This window comes from Amphiura filiformis, chromosome 10, assembly GCF_039555335.1.
Source record: "Amphiura filiformis chromosome 10, Afil_fr2py, whole genome shotgun sequence".
Classification (NCBI taxonomy): Eukaryota; Metazoa; Echinodermata; class Ophiuroidea; order Amphilepidida; family Amphiuridae; genus Amphiura; species Amphiura filiformis.
Window position 1 is genome coordinate 39,970,588 of NC_092637.1, and position 23,390 is coordinate 39,993,977.

Genomic DNA, 23,390 nt, shown 5'->3' on the forward strand with positions numbered 1-23,390 from the left:
AATAGATTTTGACGTTGGAGAAGATTGCTGTTTTGATGATGTAGTGTGGATAGACATGTAAGAATATACTTGGTGACTTCTGGTTTCGCTTCATTGGTGTCTTGGTTGTTGATGTTAATATGTGTTGAAAAATCTGTAAAAAACAAAAGTAAAATATAATGCTATAGATGTCATTCCTATGTACTTTTTTTAGTCAATTTGCATAATGTGAAATGATCTGGTCCATGGGGTCCAAAGGAGGCATTTTTGAAATTTGAGTTACTGTATACAATAGGCCATCATTTCCTGAAAACACCAATGGTCTAGCATACTTGGTTCTAAAGTTATGAAGTTTTTGATGTCTATTTTCTATGTATTTTATTGTTTTTTACTCCATATTTTTACCTTTATCTCAGTTTCAAATTTGCCACCTTTGGCCCCCATGGACCAGATCGTGTCACATATTAGTCCCAAACAAAAATGTTTGGTAGACTCATAACCGGTGCGATCTTACCTTTCCGATGTTGATTAAGATACTTCTTGCATCGATCCCGAGATGCGGAAAAACCAATAGTCATTTTGTCCCACATAAATGAATAAATAACAAAAACCCGATCCCCGAGTGGACTCACCCATTCGGTGACGCCACACACGATAATCATCCCTTATCCGACTTGGGCAGCCCCTACTCGGCCAAACTTGTAGGGGCGGCCGGGTCCGGATAATCAACATCGAAAGGTAAGATCGCACCGTTATGAGTCTACCAAACATTTTTGTTTGGGACTAGACTCAGTACACCGGTCGATCTTACCGCTTCCGATGTTGATTAAGATACTTCTTGCATCAACATCTGAAAGATCGATCTAGCAAGTAACCGACGGATGGAGGTACAAGATTGGCCAGCATCTGATAAGGATCGGGAGAGTGGGTAGCATGGTAATCGCGAGGTCAAACTATTTCCCCCCCTCACGGCCGGGAAACAGAAAGACTACGTGAACAGACAAAAACCCTGAACTGAAAGTGCAGTGGTTAAGAATAGAAACACTGGTTCTTACCATGTTGGAATTCTGATTGTCCGCAAAACACCTGATACCCAACCACTATGTTATCTCCCCAGAACAGCCCTGGTGAACTTATCACCTGGTCGTTGGTTTACGTTTTTGTAGTAAACCGTGGAAAAGGACGACGGGTTCTTCCAGGACACAGCCTGACAAATCTCTTCAATGGGGACCCCCCTATGGTAGGCCCACGAAGATGAGATAGATCTGGTTGAGTGGGCCTTGGGGCGAGCGCCTCTTTTGTCGCCCGAGTCCACTAACACCTGGACCAGCCACCGTGCAGAGTCTGTTTAGCGGCTGGACCGCAAGCGGTTCTGCGTGGGTGATAAATAAGCGGTCATGAGCCCCTCTTAAGGTTTGTGTTCGGCCAAGGTAGTGCTGTAGCGCCCTCACCGGGCACCGCAACCTGTCTTCGGCTATTGACGAACCCTGCCCAATACTGGGGCGGAAGAGGGGCGAGTGTCGGAATGTACTTCGCTCATTTTTGCAAGGAAATCCGGCGAAGAAACAGCGCGCTCCGTTGTTAGTAAATACGGAGGCTGACTTCGAGACTGCGTGCAACTCCGAGCAGCGCCGTCCCGGCCAACGCCAGAAGAAAGGCCGCTTAAGAGTGACGTATTTAAGGGTCGCTTTTGACAGGGGCTCAAAAGGGGACCCTTAATATACTCCAAGACTGTGTTGAGGTCCCATGGAGGGACCACCTTCCTTCGGCGGGCGCCGCTGAACATACCGTCGAGAAGAAGACTTAGGGACCCATCTGAATTGATGGTCGACCGCTTCAAATCCCGATGAATCGAGAGAATGGCTGACTTGTAGTTGGCTATCGCTGCCTGCTGAAGTCCTGACCTGAACTTTTCTGTCAGAAAATCTGCCACTAGAGGCACAGGGGCTCTAGTGGAGATGTATTTCATCGCACCATGTAGTAGGGAGCCAAACGCTGACTATACGTGACGGAGGGTAGACTCGCCTACCCCTGGCGATGAGAGAAGCAGCTTCTGATGAAAAGCCTCCCTCCGCCGCACGTGCCCTGATAAGGGCCATGCAGCTAACTGCAGGTGCTCTAGTGGTAGACTTGGTACCTCTCCTCCGGCATCCGGAGTAGATCTGGTAACTCGGGGAGTACTCGCGGCTGTGCCGCTAGTAGATCCACCATCGGTCGAAACCACAGGTGTTTCGCCAGAACGGTGCTATCAGAATGACGCTGCAATCCTCCTCCCGATCTTGGTCACCACCCTTGCGAGCAGTGAGATCGGGGAAAGCGTAAGCAGTCATTCCTCCCCAGTCTCACGGACAGAGCGCCCACGGCGAATGCCTGTGGGTCTGCGACCCTCGAGCAGTACACCGGCAGCTGATGATTTCGATGAGATGCGAACAAATCTATCGAGGGTGGTACATCACCTCGAAGATCGCTCTGGGCGACCTGCGGAGCAAGGGACCATTCTGTAGGTCCCGACACCTTTCCTCGTGACAGATCAACCGCGAGGATGTTGGTGACTCCCGCTATGTGCATCGCTCTCAACGTAATCTGGCCTTGCACCACCCTATCAGGCGTAGTGCGTGCAGGTACAACCGTGGTGACCTGGTGCCCCCTTGTCTGTTGAGGTAGGCCACCACGGTTGTGTTGTCCGCTTGGACAACGATATGAGATCTCACGATCACCTTCTCGAAGTGCTGGAGAGTTCTCTCCACTGCCCAAAGTTCGAGAAGGTTGATATGGAACTCCGCCTCCGTGGCCGACCATAGGCCCGAGACTGAGTCCCGGATGTGGCCCCCAGCCCAGCTTTGACGCCCGGTCGTCACTACGTGGATTTGAGCGCTGGTGCAGGAAACCTGACACCTTGAGTCAAATTGGGCTGATGGGTCCACCACCAGAGTTCCTCTCGCGCGATCTCCGACATCGAACCGCGAGGGATATTGGGTGACGACTGGGCCTGTAAAAGGCTAGAAGGTGTAGTTGTATAGGCCTCATGTGAAAGCGGCAGTACGGTACGAGGTCTACCATACTGGCCATAAGGCCCAAAACCTTCATCCATGCCACAGCGGTGCCCCTCTGACTCGCCAAGAGTCGGGCACACCTCGCCATGTTCGTCACCCTCTCGGGTGAGGGCGCCCGCGATCCCTCCTTGAGGTTGATCTGGGCCCCTAAGAATAGTGGTGTCGGCGTCGGGACCAAATTGGATTTCTTGACGTTGATCAGAAATCCCAGGTCCCGCACCGTACGGACTACTAACTCCACGAGACACTGTGTCTCCAGTGGGGTGCGTCCGTAAATGGACCAATCGTCCAGGGAGCAACACATGTTGACTCCCCTGCGCGGCGGGTACGCTGCCACCGCCCTGACCAGGAGTGTAAACACTCTGGGGAGGTGGACAAGCGAATGGCAGGCATCGAAACTGGTAAGTTTGACCCTGTACCTTGAAGCGTAGAAACCTCTGATCTTGAGGTGCGATCGAACATGCAGATATCGTCCGAGAGATCTAGCGATGCCGCCCACATACCCTTGATGGGGCAGGCTAGCACCGCAGCGAGAGTCTCCATTCTGAACCTCTTGGGCCTGATGAACTCGTTCAACGGCTTGAGGTTCAGAATGGGCCTCCAGTCGCCGGTCTTCTTTGGAGCCAGAAAAAAAGTGCTCCAAAACCCCTTGGTGAAAGGGGGGTAGACCGGGACAATCGCTTGCTTCGTGAGAAGCTGAGTGACCTCTGACAGTAGTGCCCGACGCTGGGGGCCGTCTGGCGGCACTACCGTGGACCTCTGAATCGTGCAGGCGCACGAGGGGTGGCTGGTAAATTCCAGCCTGTAACCCCCACTGACCACTGACAATACCCAGGCGCCCGGTGAGATGGCATGCCATCTCTGGGCGTAATGCACAGCGGCCGCCCACAGGGGAATCCCTGTGGAAGTCCAAGGCCTGCCGGCATGGACTGTCGACCGCCGTGCCCTCAGGACCGATCTGGTTTGCCACCCTTAGAAGAACGGCTCTTCTTAGGGGCTTGCCATCGATCCAGCACTACTCTTGCGCTTCCCAGATTTTTTGGGAGGTGCTGGAGTAGCCTCGGGCTCGGTGTAGTCTGTGGTGCGCGTCCTGCTGAAGCCGGAGCTGGCGCTGAAGAACGCTTAGAAGACTTCTTCTTCTTGTGCTTCTTCTTCGCCTTACTGCCCTTCCCCTTGGTCAGGGCAGCCTCTGACTTCTTCAGAGTGCTCTCATTGGTGGCCTTCTTTGCCCGGTCCTCCACCGTGCGCAAAAGGCCTGTCCAAAGAGTAGCCCCTGTCCCACCGAGTCTGACTTCTTCATTGCTTCAGCAAAGTCGGAGCCGTAAGTTGACTGGAGGGACAGACAGGCATTCTCCGGCGGCGAGATGACATCCTATGGGCTAGGCCCATAGAACTCTCGTTGAGGTTAGCTGTTAGCACCGCTAACAGATTAACCTCATGGAAGAGTTCCGACGCGTTGCCCGTGGTCGCTCGCTACCTTCCTACCGAGGTGCTCGGCAAGCGTGGTAGCGACGCTTAGAGACTCTGATAAGCGGCGTGCTCGCTTATCGATGAGCTTTAGCTCCTCCTCCCACTGGGGGAGAACGACCCGTGCGCCTTGGCCGCCAGCGGCGGGCGCTTGGCACCGTCTGAATCCAGGTCAGAGACCCTGGCGTAGGTGTCGTAGTGCTCCTGCGAAACACGCAGTGGAAGCGTGCAAGCACGCGGCGTCGAAGCTCCAGCGAGCCTGACAGCCCTACGAAACCTACCCTTGAGGTCCGCCGGGAATGCAAGTGCGGGCGACCCTTGTGTGGACGCGCTAGCTGGGCATCCTACTGAAAAGATGCCCTGGTCCTCCTGAACGGACTCCTCCTGAGAGAAAGCCAGGCCCAAACCTTGGGCCACACGGCTCATCACCTCAGCGGTGTCCGCAGGCAGACCATTGCTAGCGAGTTCCTCACGGGAAGCGGGGAAGGATACCTGAAGCTAGCTGCACAGCCTCATCAGACTGTGAGTCGCTACTGGTTTCATCTTCCGACTCCTTTCCCTCGCCTTCAGACTCTGACTCACTCTCTGATGAGGAAGAGATCTGACGACGGGCATCTGAAGGTGGACAGGAAGGTGTCGCCACCGTGTGGCTAGCCAACTGAACACCAGCAGAAGAGGGAGTACTCCGCTAGACCCGAGATGCTAGCTATAGCACCCGGGATCCGCGACGCTCTCGCTGCTGTCGCTTCTAGCCATAGCAGCGTGCGGCCTACCCTGAGCTGTATCAGGGTTAGCCACTCGCCGCCCAGGCTGGGTAACAACTGGTGGTACTGCTTGCCCACCGCTAGGCGGCACTTGCCACGGTGCTAGACCGTGGAAGAAACCACCCTGCGGCGGATACCACGGGGCATACCCTGTCGGTAGCTGACCCTGAAAGGATCCGCCACCAGGGAAACCCCATGGAACGGCAGTACCAGTACCGCCTCCCCTGTTGCCACAGAGACTGTGGTAACCAGGACGAGTACTGCGGTACCTGCGTGGTTGTAGCGTAGGTGCCCGGTAGGGCTCCTCGGCCGCGCATCCACTGTACCCATGCCTCACAGCGTTCCCCCGCTAGAGGATCAAGCCGTGTGTATGGGTACCCCGCTATACTGGCTGTCCCTTGGCTAAAAGGAGCTTGCCTAGTATCACGGGTAGCTGAGCGTGTATACCCTCGATCAGTCACCTCGCTACCTGAATAGGCAGTATCAATCAATGGAGCCATGCTCCGCTGAATAGATAGTGATCGATCATAAGAGGGTAATTGACCCATTGACTGTAATGGATCACCCACGCTCTGCTGGCTCTCGAGGACATAAGTGGGTTGTTGATCAGCCAGGCTGTTCAAACTACCTACCCTAACCTCTTGAGCCTCGCCCAAGGTCGCTGTGTGTGGCGGACCACTCACGGCAGCTATGGGCGCGTGCATAGTGGCTACCACTGAAGTCGAGCCGTAGCTCGTCTCGGTAGCTGCCACCGTTTGCACTTGGGTCGCTGTCCCGTGAGAGACTGCGAGCCCAACCCCGGTATAGCCGCTAGCCAGTCCCGGAGGACAGCCGGCAGCCATTCCAAGGCCCAGGGCATCACTCGGCGGTCCCGCCATGGAACGCTGCCGTGTGACAACCCCAGTTGGTTCTGCTAAGACTACACCAGCGTTAGCCCCGGTATCGTCTCTGCTAAACCCATGCACGCCATTCGACCCTTGCGGGAACGAAAGCGTGCTGCGTGCCGTGGATCAACCCAGGCAAGCCCGGGTTCCACTGGCACGCTGCGTTACAGACCGCCGAGGCAAGCCCGAGGTCCGTTTGCACGCCAGTATGCTAGGATTCAACCCAGGCAAGCCCGGGTACCCTTGGCATACTGTCCGTCGCCGGCTACTTCGCGGGTGCTAGACCCGCTTTCGTTCGCCAGCAATAGACGGGTGTCCACCTGCAAGAAACTCGCTAGAGATCTCACTGGTAGACTGGTACTCGCCTGTTAGGGCAAGTACCGCCCTGCTGCCTGCTACTAGCTTAGACGTTAAGTCAGTGCTTTCGCTGGCTGCTAGGCCTTCGGGCTCGCTAGCAGTCCCCGGAGGGTCCGCCTGCTTGCCCGGGACCGGAGCCCCAGAGGTTACCTTAGCGTGGCCCTTGCCGGCGTCGCGCTAGTACCTACCATATCAGTCTTACCTGTAGGCTTCTGTTTCTTAGTCTTCGTCTTCTGTCTGTGTCGAAGACCCAAACGAGCGCTACTTTCTAAATCCTCAAGTGGATGTCCGATAAGCCTATGCAAAAGGAAGCACACTTATTTGATTTAGAGCAATCCCTGTGGGTGTAGCAGAGTGGATGCGGGTCCCACTCTGCCACAAGGGAAGGGCATGATTGACAAGGCCTGGACATTGTAGTAATCGGGGAGCGTACAGCACTACCCCCCGAACACAAGCTCAAGCCCAATAAACAGACCCACACGCACAGTGGCTGTCGCTGATGTAGTGGTATGATATAAAAATATATGTACAAAGGGATGAAAAACTGAAAACCTTTTGGTATAGATTTGTCAGGCTGGTCCTTCGAAACCCACCGAACTCTTAGCAGTAACTCGTCATCAGACGCGTACTGAAAGATATAACGATAGAGCACACCATAAACATAGCGATAATCACTCACCATACATGTATACACAGTACTGTACAAACATCTATTGTAACTTACTAGTCTGCTATAGTTGTTTTACGTGAGAACAAAAATAAAATGGCGTCCTAAGGCGGCCATTTTGAAAACGTGTGTCCCGTGATACTGAACGGAAACACTCATACAAGCTAAGTTTTTGGATCGTTTTTGTCACTTTTCTAGTCGAAAAATGTCGTCAAAACTATCTCCCTAGCGTACTATACTGGTTGGTTTTTACCTCAGATGTAACAAACAAACTGTATATCTCGTCCTTTGGTTCGTAATGATACTTAGCGTTGGTAAAGAAAAATCCACACGTCTATCTCATCTAGAAACCAAGGAGGATAAGGGATGATTATCGTAGTGTGACGTCACCGAATGGGTGAGTCCACTCGGGGATCGGGGTTTTTGTTATTTATTCATTTATGTGGGACAAAATGACTATTGGTTTTTCCGCATCTCGGGATCGATGCAAGAAGTATCTTAATCAACATCGGAAACGGTAAGATCGACCGGTGTACTGAGTCGCAGTTAACATATTAATAGGCACTTTCAAGATTTGAGAAATAATTAACTATTCCAGTTGAAATCCATACACCCCCTGTGAAAGATGTTACAGTAATCTTACACAGATACAGGGAGTGTGACTGATTTCAAATGAGGTTACCTGAATGGGGTGACTCCATTTGAAATATCCACTCCCTGTGAGGGAGATTATGGTTATTTAAAGGAATTAGGGAGTGTGTGAATTTCAACTTGAATAGCCCATTTTAGCACTTCTCATTCATTAATACCTCAGACTGAGATTGTTAAAGCTTAGCCTTGATCAAGGCTTCCTCCTTACTTTTTCTCTATTCCGAGCTCTTCTTAGGACCCATGGTGGAAGTATCATATACTGGACTCCCTCAGATTTTTAGTCAGGTCAGAATTTTTGTGTGGCACTGGCAACATTAGCTTAGGGAGGAAGTATACCTTGTGGGCATGGTGTACATTTTGCTCAAACACTACCCCTGCAGTGCACAGTCCCGGTCCCCGCGCTCCATGCATCCGCGGGTATTCATGCTTGTCGGTGAACTTTAAAAACACCCCCTTTTGCATCTCATTTCGCGAAGTTTTTAGGGGAAAAACACCCCTTTTTTTAGCGATTTCGCAAATTATTTGCCCTTCGACAATACCCCTAGCTATTTTCGCTAAAACGCAAACAATATTTCTAATATACCCTTTTCTGGCAGAAATGCGTAGGCTGCTCGATGAAAACACCCCTTATTTTCAATTTCGCGAACACATGGTTTGAAAAAACACCCCTTTTTTGTGTGTTTCACGAATCGCATTTCTTCATCTGAAAACACCCCTTATTTTCGCGAAATTTTCGACGAGCATGAATACCCGTGGATGCACGGAGTGTGGGGGCCGGGTGCACATTATGCCAGGGGTAAAGTGTGATAAGAAAGTCCACTATCTAGCAATTCAAATGTCAAATAGATTTTCACAAAGTTATAATGGTAAATAATTATTTTGAAAGAATAAATAACTTCAAATTTTGGAAAGAAATAGACATTTTTGGAAGATGTGGCAAAGCTTCCATGAATTTTACATTCACTAACTATGGACGCCAAAGGACTTGAAGCAAGTCTAGTTAAAGCTTCTTTATCGAAATTGGTCTGCATCCAACTCAACTTTATAAATCCACAGGTGCTAGAAGTCTGAGAGAGAACCAAATATGCAGTTCATTACATTCCTTTGTACTGGATATTTATCAATTTTTTTTTTTTTTGCTGGCTCTTTGTTGTGGTTTGTGTGAAACTTTAAAAAAACAACAGAACTTTGCTATTTCATTGATAATTTCCATTTTGGTATTGAAGATTTGTTTGTTTATTTCTTCTTTACCTTGGTCCATTTATCAAAGGGAAATTTGTGACATGATCAAGGGGAATGAGTCACATGTCGGCCCTGGTCGAAAATAAGTTTTACATGTGTTTCTAAAGAGCACATTAAGAGCTTTCAGAAACTGAAAACCCTGTGTTGATACGACTTTTCTTTGCAAAGTTATGTCAATTTATCAATCGCTGAAAACAGTATAAAACAAAAGAATTTTAACACTTCCTTTGCCAATATCTCAAAATCAATATTAGCGACATCCGACTCATTCCCCTTGATTGTGTCACATTTCAGCATCTCTCTGTTCTTTCATACGGCCCAGCATATCTATTCCCTGGCTTCTTGAGAGACACCCTTCTAAAATTCACCACATGACGTAAAAGGCTAATTGCCACCATTCACAGGATTCACCATTTTACCATGGAGACTACCTGCATGCCCTTGAAGAAATTATAGGCCTACACAGTCTCTATCAACATGGTTGTAACTGAAATGCTATAACTGAAATAACATAACATACACTTACCCCATGATCTTACATCAGGTGCTTTGTCCTTCTGATGAATGACAACCTGATTATTTCCTCCTTACATGCCATAGGCTGGTCTTTCATCTCTGTATTTGCTGATCCTTTTGCACTCTCAGATACGTCCTCAAAGGAATGGTAACCTAGTGAATCTATCCAAATATAGAAACAATTGTAAGAAACAAATCAACAATTGTTTGTAAGAAGCAAATCAACACCCGATGTTCAGTAGTAGAGTAGTCTGACGAATAGGACCTGTTTTTTTTCTCAGTTACCAACTATCACTGCTCAGGCTCTGATTGCTCAAGAAAGATTGACCGCGAAAGTCCACTAACCGCCCCACCCGACGGGCAGCGCGGTCACTGGACTTTCGCGATTCGTCTTTCTTGCGCCATAGATATGAGATAGTGGTCGCATAGTCTGAGCTGAACATTGTCTGGTAAATAAGGAAAAAAGGTCCTACACGTCGGACTATAGTAGAGCAAGGTTCAAGCCCGGGGTTCAATATTTTGGACTCCTCGAGACAACACACACAGCTAGAGGTCTCCCCCCAGCAGCGGATTAAAAATGGCAGAAGAACTAATAGAATGATCAAAATCTGTGGAATCAGTGATTTTGCCTATTTTGGTCCATCTAAGGCAGAGGCCATCTGTTATCTGTAACTTAACACCATCCACATCCACCCCCTCAATATTGGCCTTTGTCCTCTTGCAACATTTTATTTGTTTTATGCAAAATTTGGGGTCATCGGGCGAGAGACGGCCGGAATGTTTGGACCTAAATAAGGGTGCATTGGGTGAGAGTATGATCATTTTTACAATATGTATGTTTTCATGCTTTCCACAAGGGAAAATCCATACCCAAGAATTGAGAAACCTGTGCTAGCTTCTGAATTTGCCATTCTGATAAATGCAGATCTCGACAATCACTCCACAATCTCTATCACTGGCACCATATATTGGACAACTCAGTGAAATATGATTGATGAAAACATTCAGAAAGCCTGCTGAACCCTGGAAACCCGGCAACATACTGAACAAGTGTACATTGTGGCATATAGTGGTCTGTCATACAAGTACATGGCTCATCATGGTTGTCCTCCATGATTTTTGGACACGAGGACTAGTGCTTATTTCAAACACTGGAAAAGAATAATAAGGTGTACTAAACATCTCAAAAAAATAATTACCCCCCCCCCTTTAAATAATGACCATTATTCAAAAACAGGCTATTGTGTTACAAATCTGTAAAATGCGTTGGAAGCAGAATTTATTTCTGCGTAAATTTGACACCTCATTTGTAGCAATTGTCTAAATATTGACGTCATAGCGTACATTTTAAATTTTAAATTGATCAATGTAACCCAACATTTGAAGTTGCAGTAAGATATATTGATTTGTATTCAGTATAATGGAAGAAAATCTGTGTAATATGATATCTCAGTGTTTTTGTATTGTTGCAAGTGCAACTTTCCAATCTGGACCTCGCTATATTTAATTGACTGGTGTTTTATTGTTTTCTGGACTATCGTATCAAATGAGGTGTCAAAATGCGCAGAAATACATTCTGCTTCCAATGCATTTTACAGATTTGTAATTCAACAGCCGTTTTTGAATAATGGCCATTATTTAAGGAGGGGGGGGGGGGTAATTACTTTTTTTTAGATGTTTTATGTGTGATTTCACTCACTTCACACAATTATGCATTGTGGGACAACTTGATTTTCTATTTATTTTCCTACCTGGTGATCCATTTGCAGTTGCTGTAGAATTTGCCGCCCCTGCTGGACTACCAGCTGAAGTATTCTGTGACAGATCCATTTTAGCAAAGTTTGGTTCAGCAACTGATGTTGATGTAACAGGTGGTTCAAATTGATTACTTCTTGGTGGAGACAAAGGAGTCTGTTGACTTCCTGGAGATTCTGGACTAGTTGGTCCTGCAAGAGGTATTAAGAACATGGATGACTGGGAACAAATTACAAAACGCAATGTACTTTTCCTTAGCTTTAAATTTCCCCTTCAAAAACATCGCAATAATATCAAAATCTATGTGCGTAAATTAAAAAAGACATACACATGACTTGTACAGAACTGAAACTTATGGTCTTTATCATAAAAAGAGGAAACAAGCTGAAAATGCTAAAAATGCTTTTAAAACAGCGTAAAATTGGGGTAAAATGGCTCAAATTGGGCTAAAAATAAAAGAAAATGTGTAAATTTCAGGAATAAAAAAAAGAGGAAATCAGCTGAAAAAAGTTTCAGGTCTATGGATAAGGTTTAGGGTTAGGAGTTTAGAGTTAGGGTTATGATTAGTGTACGAATTTAGGGTTAGGGTGGTGCCACATATTCTACAATAATTACCGCTGAAATTGTCCATGTATCTTACCATTTGTTTGGCTTCTCATAGCATCCTCCAGTTCCTTCACAAGATCCTTTCTGTTCACATCATTAAGCAGTTCAACTAGCTCCTCATAGTCATCAGGTGATAGTTTGCCATGCGTTTCCAATCGCAAAAAGAAGTCCATACCAGTCTTTACTCTTTCTACCTCTTGCCAACAAGGAAGCCATCCAAACCAACAACCACATTCATCATTTCTTGGAGATTATCATCTCTTAACTGGTTGCTTATTCGCTGGAGTAGCTTTCGGAAGTTGCGTTTTTTGCGCACCTCATCTGCCATATTGCTCATGTAATGGTAGGGCCTATAAGGAAATTAATGCAGTCAAATCTGAGTGATGAATAGTTGCATGTGGTATTCATGTGACAGTGTGCTACTGGTTAATTGAGGGTCTATTTCTTCCTCTAGCTCTGGCATTATCCACAATTTGCTTTCTGGAATAAAAGATATATAGGTCAAGTACAGAATGTCCCAAAAAAATGGTTACTGGGTATGTAGAAAACATTTTTAGTTTGAGCCCGGAATTTAAAAATGTCAAAATACAAATTTTTAAAGAAAAAATACAAATTTTTTAATCAAGTGCTCTATAAAAGAAAATCAAAATAAACAGTGACATTCAATTTAGAGTTATTAAAAAGTCATTGCATATGTGTGACGTGTCATGTCAAAAGGAGACACTTTTGGGCAGGATCCTAAATTGAGAAATAGACAAAAATCTACCCAGGGTGATTTTTTCACAATTTGATTTTTTTGCGAATTTGTGATGTTATTTATGTTTAAAATATTGCCTGATAGTATCAAACCGGAATATAACTGGCATCTTATATTTTTTGAGACATTTTTGAAGGTAATTCCTACTCTCAACAGTGTCAATAATATTTTTAAAGGCCGATATCTCAATTTCTAATTTTATAATACCATATAACTTACGGACTCAATATCTTTGCTTTGGAATGTCCGATTTCTTTGGGGAAAACGGTGTTGTGGAGCAAAATATCTCTATATTTAAGATATGTAAAAACCTCAAAATTGATAACCTGCCTGCCCTTTTGACATGACACGTTACAAATATCAAATAAATCCAACATAAATAATGTTTCAGAGATGCAATTTTTTTTTCAAAACGCAACAAGCCGCGGTGCGTTCCCTGTGCGCTTCACCCTGACAGTGTATCTCACGCGGAGCCTCACAACAAAACATGATCGAAAACATGGCCGGCCGGGAATTTCATACAGCTTGACGAACAATTATTCCTCTTTTGCGCTGAAGTCACGGTTCGATTTAGAGGGGTTTTACATGCACAAATGCATGTAACTTTGGCTCTGTGCATGTAGAATTTTGCCTGTGCATGCAAAATTTTGTGTTATTTGGCCCATTTTGAGGGAAAAATCGGAGTTGTGCATGTACATTTTATTTTCTAAATCGAACCCTGGCTGAAGTTGTATCTTCATTACGACTACGAGCTGCGCAAATTGCAAGAATCAAGATGATGATGTTTGAAAACAAGTTGATTGCTGTCCACTGCCACTTTTGATACAAAACGGCAATTTAAAACATGTTCATTTTTGTGCATGTTTTCAATTTTTCATTAAAGCTAACAGAATCATTATAGAAAATAAAGGTAAGATTTTGGTCTTATCGTGTACCGTACCAGGTACAGCTCCTTTTCCTCTAGGAGCCATTTTTTCATTTTTTTAAATTTCCATCAAGAAACAAAAATATTCCGTACACTAGTATTGCCTAAATATGACGCAAACTGTCAAATTTCAACCATTTTTATCGAATAACGAGGTCTAGAAAACTGATCGCCCGTCAAAAAAGGAGGTCTAGGGAACTGATTGGCCGATCAAAAAAGGGGGGTCTTGGGAACTGATCAGCCGCCAATGGGGGTCTCGAGAACTGATCCAGGGTAATTTTCAATTTTTTTTGGTTTTTTTGCCACAGATTTTCGAAAGAATAAATTTCGATTCTTGTCAAAAATTGTGCATCGAATTAAGTATATCAGGATGAAAAATAAATTAAATTTATCTCAACATCTGGATCTGGATCATTCCAAGCAGAATGTCTGCATCACACTTGAATCCAGATTAGGGACCAATCGGGCCAGAGCCAAAAATGGTCATCACTCAACCTAAAATTTAGAAATTGTTACAGGAGTGAATTTCTCCTCTGGTTTAATAGACCACTTACCAAAGATTATGAATCGGCAAAAAAAAATTAAAATTTGCCCGTCAATTTTGGAATACAAGCAATAAAATACACACATAGCGCCCTCTCGGTGTGGCGGGACGGAATTGTTAAATTTGATGTTACTGCATATTTAAAAAAGATAGGATTTTTTTGTTTATGGTATTATAAAGGTCTTCTGTATACATGTAGACAATTTCAGCACTAAAAAAAATGTCAGTGGACTTTGCAAAAATAAAGAAATAAATTAAAATATGTGTACAATTCCGTCCACATTTTCAGGTGATTTTTTACGTTCGGAAGGGACGAAAAAAAATTTTAGTCAAAACTTTCCAAAATATCAACTATTATGGTAATAAACATTCCTGAGTACATAAAAATTGAATTCATCAACTTTGCTAGACTCAGAGCCATTTTAACTTCTTCTATTTCAGGCCTTTTGTGGTAGGATGCCAGCAATAATGCTATTTTCAGGGTCTTTGGTGTAAAACACGGCGCCGCCACATTTTGAGGTGATTTTTTTAAGTTCAGGAATCTATGAAAAATTTCTTTCTCAGTCAATATTTTGCAATAATTTTTCATTGGAAGTGAAAGAAAAACAATTTTGTCAGTTTTAAAGTGAATCAATTGCTTTTTTTTGATTTTGACATGGTGGACAAAATTCCGTCCCGCCACATTCCGTCCCGCCACATTGACATGATTTTAAAAATTAATGAACGATTACTATAAAGAAGCCGGTGAATTTTATAATTCCTCCCATAACAAAAGAAGGATAGTTGAAGTTAATACCAATGTTAGAAACAAATATTTTATCCCAGTACTTTTGATAAAAATTCAACAAATGTACTGTGTTCACAAATACATGAAGTTTATCATTCCGTCCCGCCACATCAGTGAATTTGCGTTACCGTGGCAACGTGTTGATTCTTAAGACTATTTTTTTTGTGTGTGAATGTAGTCTGTAACTTACTTGTTTATATTAAGAACATAAAGAATCCATAAAATAAACAGGGACAGAGCTACAATTTAAAAGGCCTATCAAAATTCCGTCCCGCCACAAACGGGAATTTTGGCTCTGGCCCAATCGTTATTTACGGCAGGGTGGGGAATGGGCGTTTTGGAAAAAATATATCGACAACAAATTTCGTGTTCCCCCCTCCGGTCCGCTCAAAATTTCCGCGTTCCCCCTTGTTTTCCCAATTTCTCCATTAAAACTTCACAATCCTCCCTCCTAGCTCCTGGTTCAACTAAAATTTCAGGTTCCCCCCCTCTCAAGGGGGGGTAGGTGTGCCACCGCCAGTTTCAACTCGAGGTCTAGGGAACTGATCGCCCGTCAAAAAAGGAGGTCTAGGGAACAGATTGACCGATCAAAAAAGGGCGGTCAAGGGAACTGATCAGCCGCCAATGGGGGTCTCGAGAACTGATCCAGGGTAATTTTCAATTTTTTTGGTTTTTTGCCACAGATTTTCGAAAGAATAAATTTCGATTCTTGTCAAAAATTGTGCATCGAATTAAGTATATCAGGATGAAAAATAAATTAAATTTATCTCAACATCTGGATCTGGATCATTCCAAGCAGAATGTCTGCATCACACTTGAATCCAGATTAGGGACCAATCGTTATTTACGGCAGGGTGGGGAATGGGCGTTTTGGAAAAAATATATCGACAACAAATTTCGTGTTCCCCCCTCCGGTCCGCTCAAAATTTCCGCGTTCCCCCTTGTTTTCCCAATTTCTCCATTAAAACTTCACAATCCTCCCTCCTAGCTCCTGGTTCAACTAAAAATTTCAGGTTCCCCCCTCTCAAGGGGGGGGGGGGGTAGGGGTGTGCCACCGCCAGTTTCGAACTCGAGGTCTAGGGAACTGATCGCCCGTCAAAAAAGGAGGTCTAGGGAACTGATTGGCCGATCAAAAAGGGGGTCTTGGGAACTGATCAGCCGCCAATGGGGGTCTCGAGAACTGATCCAGGGTAATTTTCAATTTTTGTGGTTTTTTGCCACAGATTTTCGAAAGAATAAATTTCGATTCTTGTCAAAAATTGTGCATCGAATTAAGTATATCAGGATGAAAAATAAATTAAATTTATCTCAACATCTGGATCTGGATCATTCCAAGCAGAATGTCTGCATCACACTTGAATCCAGATTAGGGACCAATCGTTATTTACGGCAGGGTGGGGAATGGGCGTTTTGGAAAAAATATATCGACAACAAATTTCGTGTTCCCCCCTCCCGTCCGCTCAAAATTTCCGCGTTCCCCCTTGTTTTCCCAATTTCTCCATTAAAACTTCACAATCCTCCCTCCTAGCTCCTGGTTCAACTAAAATTTCAGGTTCCCCCTCTCAAGACCCCAAAAATGTTGTGTTCCCCTAAATTTTCCCATTACCCCCTGCCATAAATAACGATCGCTCCCTTAGTAGGCCTACAGGGATCTATTCTATACGATGATTATTTTTGGGTGGATCATCTAGAAAGGATAAAATTCAAATTGAGAAAATATTCTAGGTATGATTTGTACTATAAAATCCAGATCATAAAAAATGCCAAATAGCCCTACTTTCTCATACTGAATAATTATAGCAGTAGGCCTACTACAAGCAAACCTGAGAATTAAGATGAGCAAACCCATCTATACTGTTTTTCCTTCTCAATATTTCCGCGAAGCAATACATGATTAGGCCTACTTTTATGTGAATGAATGGAGCCATGAATGGCAAGTGTGCAGAATTCGGCAGTCTTTCCACCAGGCTGATAGATCGAAAATCACTTCTAAATTCACTATTCGGGCCAGCCAATGAAGTGTACATAAACTGCTCCAAAAAAGAAACTTACCAGGTAAGAAATTTGTCTGTCAAATTCAAACGACAAATTGTGTTACACTAAATGGGATATGAGTGGAAGCAGTGTTAATTTACGCAATTTTGACACCTCATTTGTTGCAAACGGATGAGTATTTTTGAAGTTATGCTTATTTAACCGAACCTATCCACTGGAATGAAAGTTGCACTCATACCACTTGAGATGGTTGGCAGTATACTATATACAGGTGTAATCAGTGCTCTCCTCTTCTTCTTTGCATGACTAACTTTCCTATTGCTTCTTGTGAGGATGAAGAATGATCAAAGTTCTGAACATCCTTTCATGTGTCTGTTTATTGTGTGAATTCATTGGGGCGGACCTGCAACTTTCAAATTTGATAGTAGGCTTGTTCAAATGAGCATAACTTCAAAAGTTTTGATCTGTTTGCGACAAATGAGGTGTCAAACTCAGCGTAAATGTACACCGCTTCCACTCATATGCTATTCAGTATAATACGATTTGTCGTTTGAACTTGACAGACGAATTTCTTACCTGGTAAGTTACTTTTTGGGACCAGTTTATTTGAGGTACTACAGTCATAATATTTACTTCCAGTTTTATTCCCAATGATGGTCTCAATTCATCAAAATGTTCATGTCACCATCAGCGAAAAGTCCGATGATTTTCAATGTCATGACCACACACACAGCTCGCTCGGTCGAGTGATGTTTACATTTTGAAAACAATCACAAACTGGCCCAGTGTTGCCTAAAGAGGAGCCCAAAATTCACCTTATTCTTACAATGTGTTAAATGGGGAAGAAAATGATGGAAAATCCCCATTGAAGGTAGACTGGCCCCCAGTCTCGGTTCGGTTCCATCTCTGGATAATGTAACAATAAATAATTACATAATGCCCTATGAAAAAAAATGCGAAAGTCCTCTACCCCCCCCCCCCCACCCCCTTATTTTCTTCAAAGACAAAAACCCATTCCTCTTCATCCACAAATCGACGCCACTAATTACACCCACCACAGTCAACCATGCAGCAATATAGAAATATACTCGTATTATAAGTGAACGCGAAAGTCCATTGAGCGCTGATTCCGAGACTGGTCCAATCTGTTAGAGATCTCACTTCCAAATATTCGTTCAACGAAGCACGGTGATTCCGATGTCAATTACGAAAGCCCCGCCCCAGTTTCAATTCAAATATGGTAGCACAAAGCTATGCAGCGGGATGTGACGCAAGATCGGATGGGACACTTGTCAACAACTGAGAGGTATTGAGCTCAAGTGGCACGCGTCTGACAGACCCACGGTACGCGCAATAATAAAAGGCAACCACTCGACTCGGACTTAGGCCTATTGTCCATATTATGTATATTATCGCGTGCGGTTTGCAAATGTTTGCACATGCATTATTTAGCTAGGAAGCCTTTTCAAATATCCCCGCTGCCAAGCTGCGTTGATTGGTCGGATACAATATCGTTGTTTAGTCGCTTACACAAACGTTAATGTAGTGAAAACATGGACGTGGTATATAGAAAGATTGCGTGACTCCAAATCCGTAAAAGTGAACTCCCAGCATTTTGTGGGAACTGGAAGTCAAATTGCTTACAGACTGGGAGGGTCCATGTATTGGGTTGATTTTTAATGCTATGTAATCTACATTACCAGTCGTTCTCCATGGACCCGAGGGAGGGTCTACATTGAAGGAAGCTTTTGGGCTTGCAAAAAAGTAGCTTTTGGGCTTGTAAACGTAGCACGGAAAACATGCCAATGAGAGCTGAGATGATGAATTCTGTGAGTCTAGCGAATGGCTAGAAAAAAAATCGGGTCATCAAGAGCGGCAATCAATGAATTCAGGGGTCTAGGGAACGGCCAGCGGCTCTGAAAAAGGGGGTCGTCGTCGCGGCACATACCCGTATAGCTGGGAAATGTGAGTGCCCCCCCCCGGGCATGCACTGTGTATGTCACATTTTTCATGGAATAACACGCTAGCGTGACATGCCCTTGACTTTGTGTCAGCTGCCTAGCGACACTGTGCCCCGAAGGCCGTGATTGGTTGGTTCGGAATGTTGTTTACCGTCGATCGCATTACGGTAAGCTTGAGTGGCAAGCACTGTGCGCTCGACACAATTTACTATTGCGTACAAATTGTACACTCACGATCGAGAATCTATTATTTTAGCTATATAGCGTACATTTTTGGCAATTTTGGGTCACAATCACGGTTTTTGATTATTTTCTCCAAAATTGAGCATTTTTAAATTAATCTGATGTCACCACTGGATTCATAAGGTAATACAGGTGTACTTTTATACATTTTATAGATCAACAATTTAGAAGTTAAAATGCTAAAATGTTTTCCATAATTCCATGGTTCAGACCAACCTTAAAGCCTTAATGTACCGTACAATCTTTTTTAAATTTTTAGATTTTTCTTTTTTTCTTCCAAAATGATAATGCAATCATGAAAGTTCCCAATACATTTGGACGTGAAAAACATTGAGCATTTGCAAAGAAACAACATCATAAACTTCACCTAGATCACTCGAAATATCTCGCACTTTTTGGATTTAAGGACAGTAAGTGCAGCCTCAGAGTTAGTCTCTCCTACGCAGCCAGTTTGGAAAATTATGATAATATGTCGGACCAACAGAAAATCATCCCGTTTTACTATGATACCGTATACAAATAGGGCAAATTTGACAGTTTGCTCACAGAATAGTTGGAACATGTGTAAGTATTACAAATATGCCAAAAAAATTGGTTTTGAAAAAATATATTCTGAAAAAAGATCGTACATTAAGCATTAAGGCTTTAAAGGAAGTGTCCAGCAATCACAACATTATGTCTTAGGCCCCTAACAGTCAATTTTGAGTTTCCCGTCACATAATTTCTGAAAACAAGTGAGGTAACTTTTTCATTATTCATTATTTGTCTGCCTTTTATTATATGACCAACATGCATGTAAAATGTGTTGTTATTTGCCGCTCACTCACTTGAAGATGGATGTTTAGCCCAAATGAGATTCAAAAGTATATATTACAAAGAGTCTGCAAGGTTGACAGCAAAATGTAAATTTAGATTTTTCCACAAAAAATCACAATAATGAATTCAAGTGAGGGTCAGAAAATGAAGTGAGGGCGGGTGACGGGAAACTCAAAATCGACTTTCCTTGGCCTTATATGTTAGAAAAATACCAGTAATTGATCAATGATTTTTTAGAAAAAATTATTGATTTAAATTGAGCAACCCAACCCTGTCCAATATGCGTGTCCAAAGTCACCCCACTGCACTGTCCAAAGTCACCCCACTTTACGGTTATGTTGTGATTGCCGGACACTTCCTCTACTCTGAAGTACAAAGACGGGGGGGGGGTTCAAAGTACCGACGCGGACGCACAGATTGTGCTGACTTTGAAGGCACGCATACCTGCAGCAGAGACGCCGCACTATGCACTGTTAACGAGCTGTATACTATACGCCCACATTGTCACTTTGTCGACTGTTTCATTCATTGATTCATCTTTATTTCATTCAAATATAAAATATAACAGCACAACAATTAAACACATACATTGAATGAGGAGGTTCTCGGAAGGCCGGATGGCCTGTATTAAGAATCCCCTGTCCTAACAAAAAAGTTTCAAAATAACAACAACAACAAAATATACCGCAAAAATGTCAAAAACACTCCCCCCCCATTTACCCTAACAAAAACCAAAAGAGCTTGTTTTGTGATGCAATAAATTACAGAGATAAATTCAATACTACATTAAGGGATCTAAAATGAGCGTTTATTGCGTTTCGACAGTATTTTTTGTGGGACATGAGAGCACCTCGGACCTATCGAATTGTATTCTGAATACGAAGCATGTCTTTCTGATATCAAATAATTTTCATTTTTTGAAAATCACAATATAATACAAATTTTATGACAAATTATAAAAATTTGATATTTTTCAAATTTTGATATATAACAGTCCTCGAAGTAAATTATATAAATCTAATGATATATTCTTAAAGTGTATGTAGCAGGGAGGAAAAGCCGACGGTCAATTGAAAATTTTGACCTTTCATATTGAAGGTATGGATTTTTTTCCCAAAAAGACCTAATTTGTTTTGGTGTTTTGGGAAAAAAAATCCATCTCTTCAATACGAAAGGTCAAAATTTTCAATTAATCGTCGGCTTTTCATCCCACCTACATACACTTTAAGTATAAATCATCAGATTTATAAAGTTTACTTCAAGTACTGTTAAATATCAAAAAATATCAATTTTTAATGATTTGCCATAAAATGTGTATTAAATTGCGAATTTCAAAAAATCAAAATTATTGATATCAGAATGACATTCTTCGTATTCAGAATGCAATCGATATGTCTGATGTGCCCTGATGTCCCAAAATAAATACTGTCCAAACGTTCATACCCCAGCCCTTAACTATATTACAGATAATACGATACACAATTAAATTTAAACTGTCTGTGTACTTCAGAGTGGACAAACTTTACACACAGCTTCTTCAGTTCTTGTACTTCTTGTTCTTGCCTATTAACTCCTTTGCTTGAAATTTGAATTTTATAATACGGTACTCCATTATTTATCCAAAAATAAATAAAAATTCATTAGCACATGATCCAAATTGGCACACCCAAACTGAGATGGCACTTCAGTCAGTGCAAACTTAAATAGAGCTGTAATCAGTGTTCGAAATAAGTACTTAATATCCTCTTGTCCTCTTGTCCAAAAATCACTGGGGACAACCATATAAGCCCTTTCGCAATTACAACTGCGCATGTGCAGAAACAAAGTCGCCAAATAAATATAGCGATAAACACAACGAGGCTACTGTACATTTTCAATGGGGTGAACTTTGACGTTTCCGTAAAAACGTTTTGTACTGGAATTTCGCTGACAGTTTGGTCTTCACAGGAAATTTATATTTGTATTTCACAGGAAATATTAACATATGTAGGAATGAATAAAAAATGTTTTACAAAAATATGTTTTTGAAGGAAGTGCAAAGTTCGCCGCCATTGGAAATGCACTGCAGCCTCCTCGTGTTTATCTCCAAAAAATCGGCAAATATTACCCACAATGCATCATGATTCTGAAATTGCGAACTGGCTTATTGAGCTATGTACTTATCCCAAGGATTCTCGAGTACTAATATACTATAGGATAAGCCAGTCGTTTGCGCAAATGAAGTCAGTCATTCAGCCTGTGGGGATGATACATGTGATGGCCTAGCTGTACCCTTATGCGTGTAGGAGTGTATTTTCTGTGGAAGAGATGATCATGTTTACGTCATCGTTTCAAAAAAAAAAAAAATTAAATGGCGAAAAACGGCGAACATTTGGTCGAATCTTTCCATTACTATCATATCGTGAAAAACCAAACAGCTGAGGAGTTAGCTCAATATGCTAGGAAAATATTCTCTTCGATGACCCCATGACGAGACTGGTTAAATAAGCTGTATTTTTGCTGGAAAGGGTCCGGATAATTGGCAGTCGATGAGCGCCATCTTGGAAAATAGCTCGAAATAGACTTCCTCGACAGTCGTTCAAGATTAGAACTGAGATCTGGAACTAAATTAACCAATCAAATCTTGCGCACTCAAATGACCTAGCAACTGTCAATCAAATAAAGGATAAGTCCTTTTAAGTAATAAAGCAGTCTTGCGCATGATAGCCGTTCACAAGTACGTAAGATTTAGGCTGCGCACTCAAATGCATAGCAACCGGCATAGCAACCGTCAATCACTGTCACTCAAACTGCCGGCGAAGTGACTTCACTTTTTATACAGGGATTGAATACGAGTGTCACGGCCCTGCTTATCCCCTGGCCTGGTCCGGACAATCACTATATTTTACCTCCAAAGTATGACACATTATGGGGACAACCAAAATGTATTGAGGACAAGCAGAATTTATGCTTTAGTTATCCCCGGGATAACCTCCAGATTTTCCTTATTTTGGACACTGGCTGTAATGTAGCTGTTTTGCCCATTTTTTTAAAAGTTAGCTAGACTTGTGATAGCTCCTCACTCATGCATCATGCACTCACTTGAAAAACATGAAAAATGACGGCCTGATTTTACATGATTTAAGCTTACCTTTATGACACATTCCTACATCAGTCATGCCACATGATGATAGTTGACCTTTATGGTGGTATCTTTTAATATTTTCAATATTTTCCCCGCTCCCTTGCAGTAGTAGATAAGCGAAAAAGCTTCCCAAATTTTCGCCAAAAATTCCCGAGTTATTTTCCTACCAATGTTGCAAAGCTCGGGGAATTCCCCCTGAATGTGCGCGTTGTTGGTTTTGGCTTTTTATCAACTATAGAAATCAAAGGGGAAATTAATTTTGGTATCATCAAAAACTTTTTGCCCTCATTAATTCAA

At 43.2% G+C, this 23,390-nt stretch overlaps 1 protein-coding gene across 1 annotated transcript; it reads right to left on the reverse strand.

Annotated features, from left to right (window-relative positions):
• Position 1: 1 nt before the first annotated feature.
• Positions 2 to 23,318, reverse strand: LOC140162842 (uncharacterized). Its single transcript, XM_072186153.1, has 5 exons — positions 23,100 to 23,318; positions 11,976 to 12,421; positions 11,332 to 11,526; positions 9,591 to 9,742; positions 2 to 133 (listed from the first exon to the last, which is right to left on the reverse strand). The coding sequence occupies exons 2-4, from the start codon at positions 12,112 to 12,114 to the stop codon at positions 9,600 to 9,602; spliced, it is 477 nt and encodes a 158-aa protein (XP_072042254.1). The 5' UTR covers positions 12,115 to 12,421; positions 23,100 to 23,318; the 3' UTR covers positions 2 to 133; positions 9,591 to 9,599.
• Between the last annotated feature and the right edge of the window lie 72 nt (positions 23,319 to 23,390).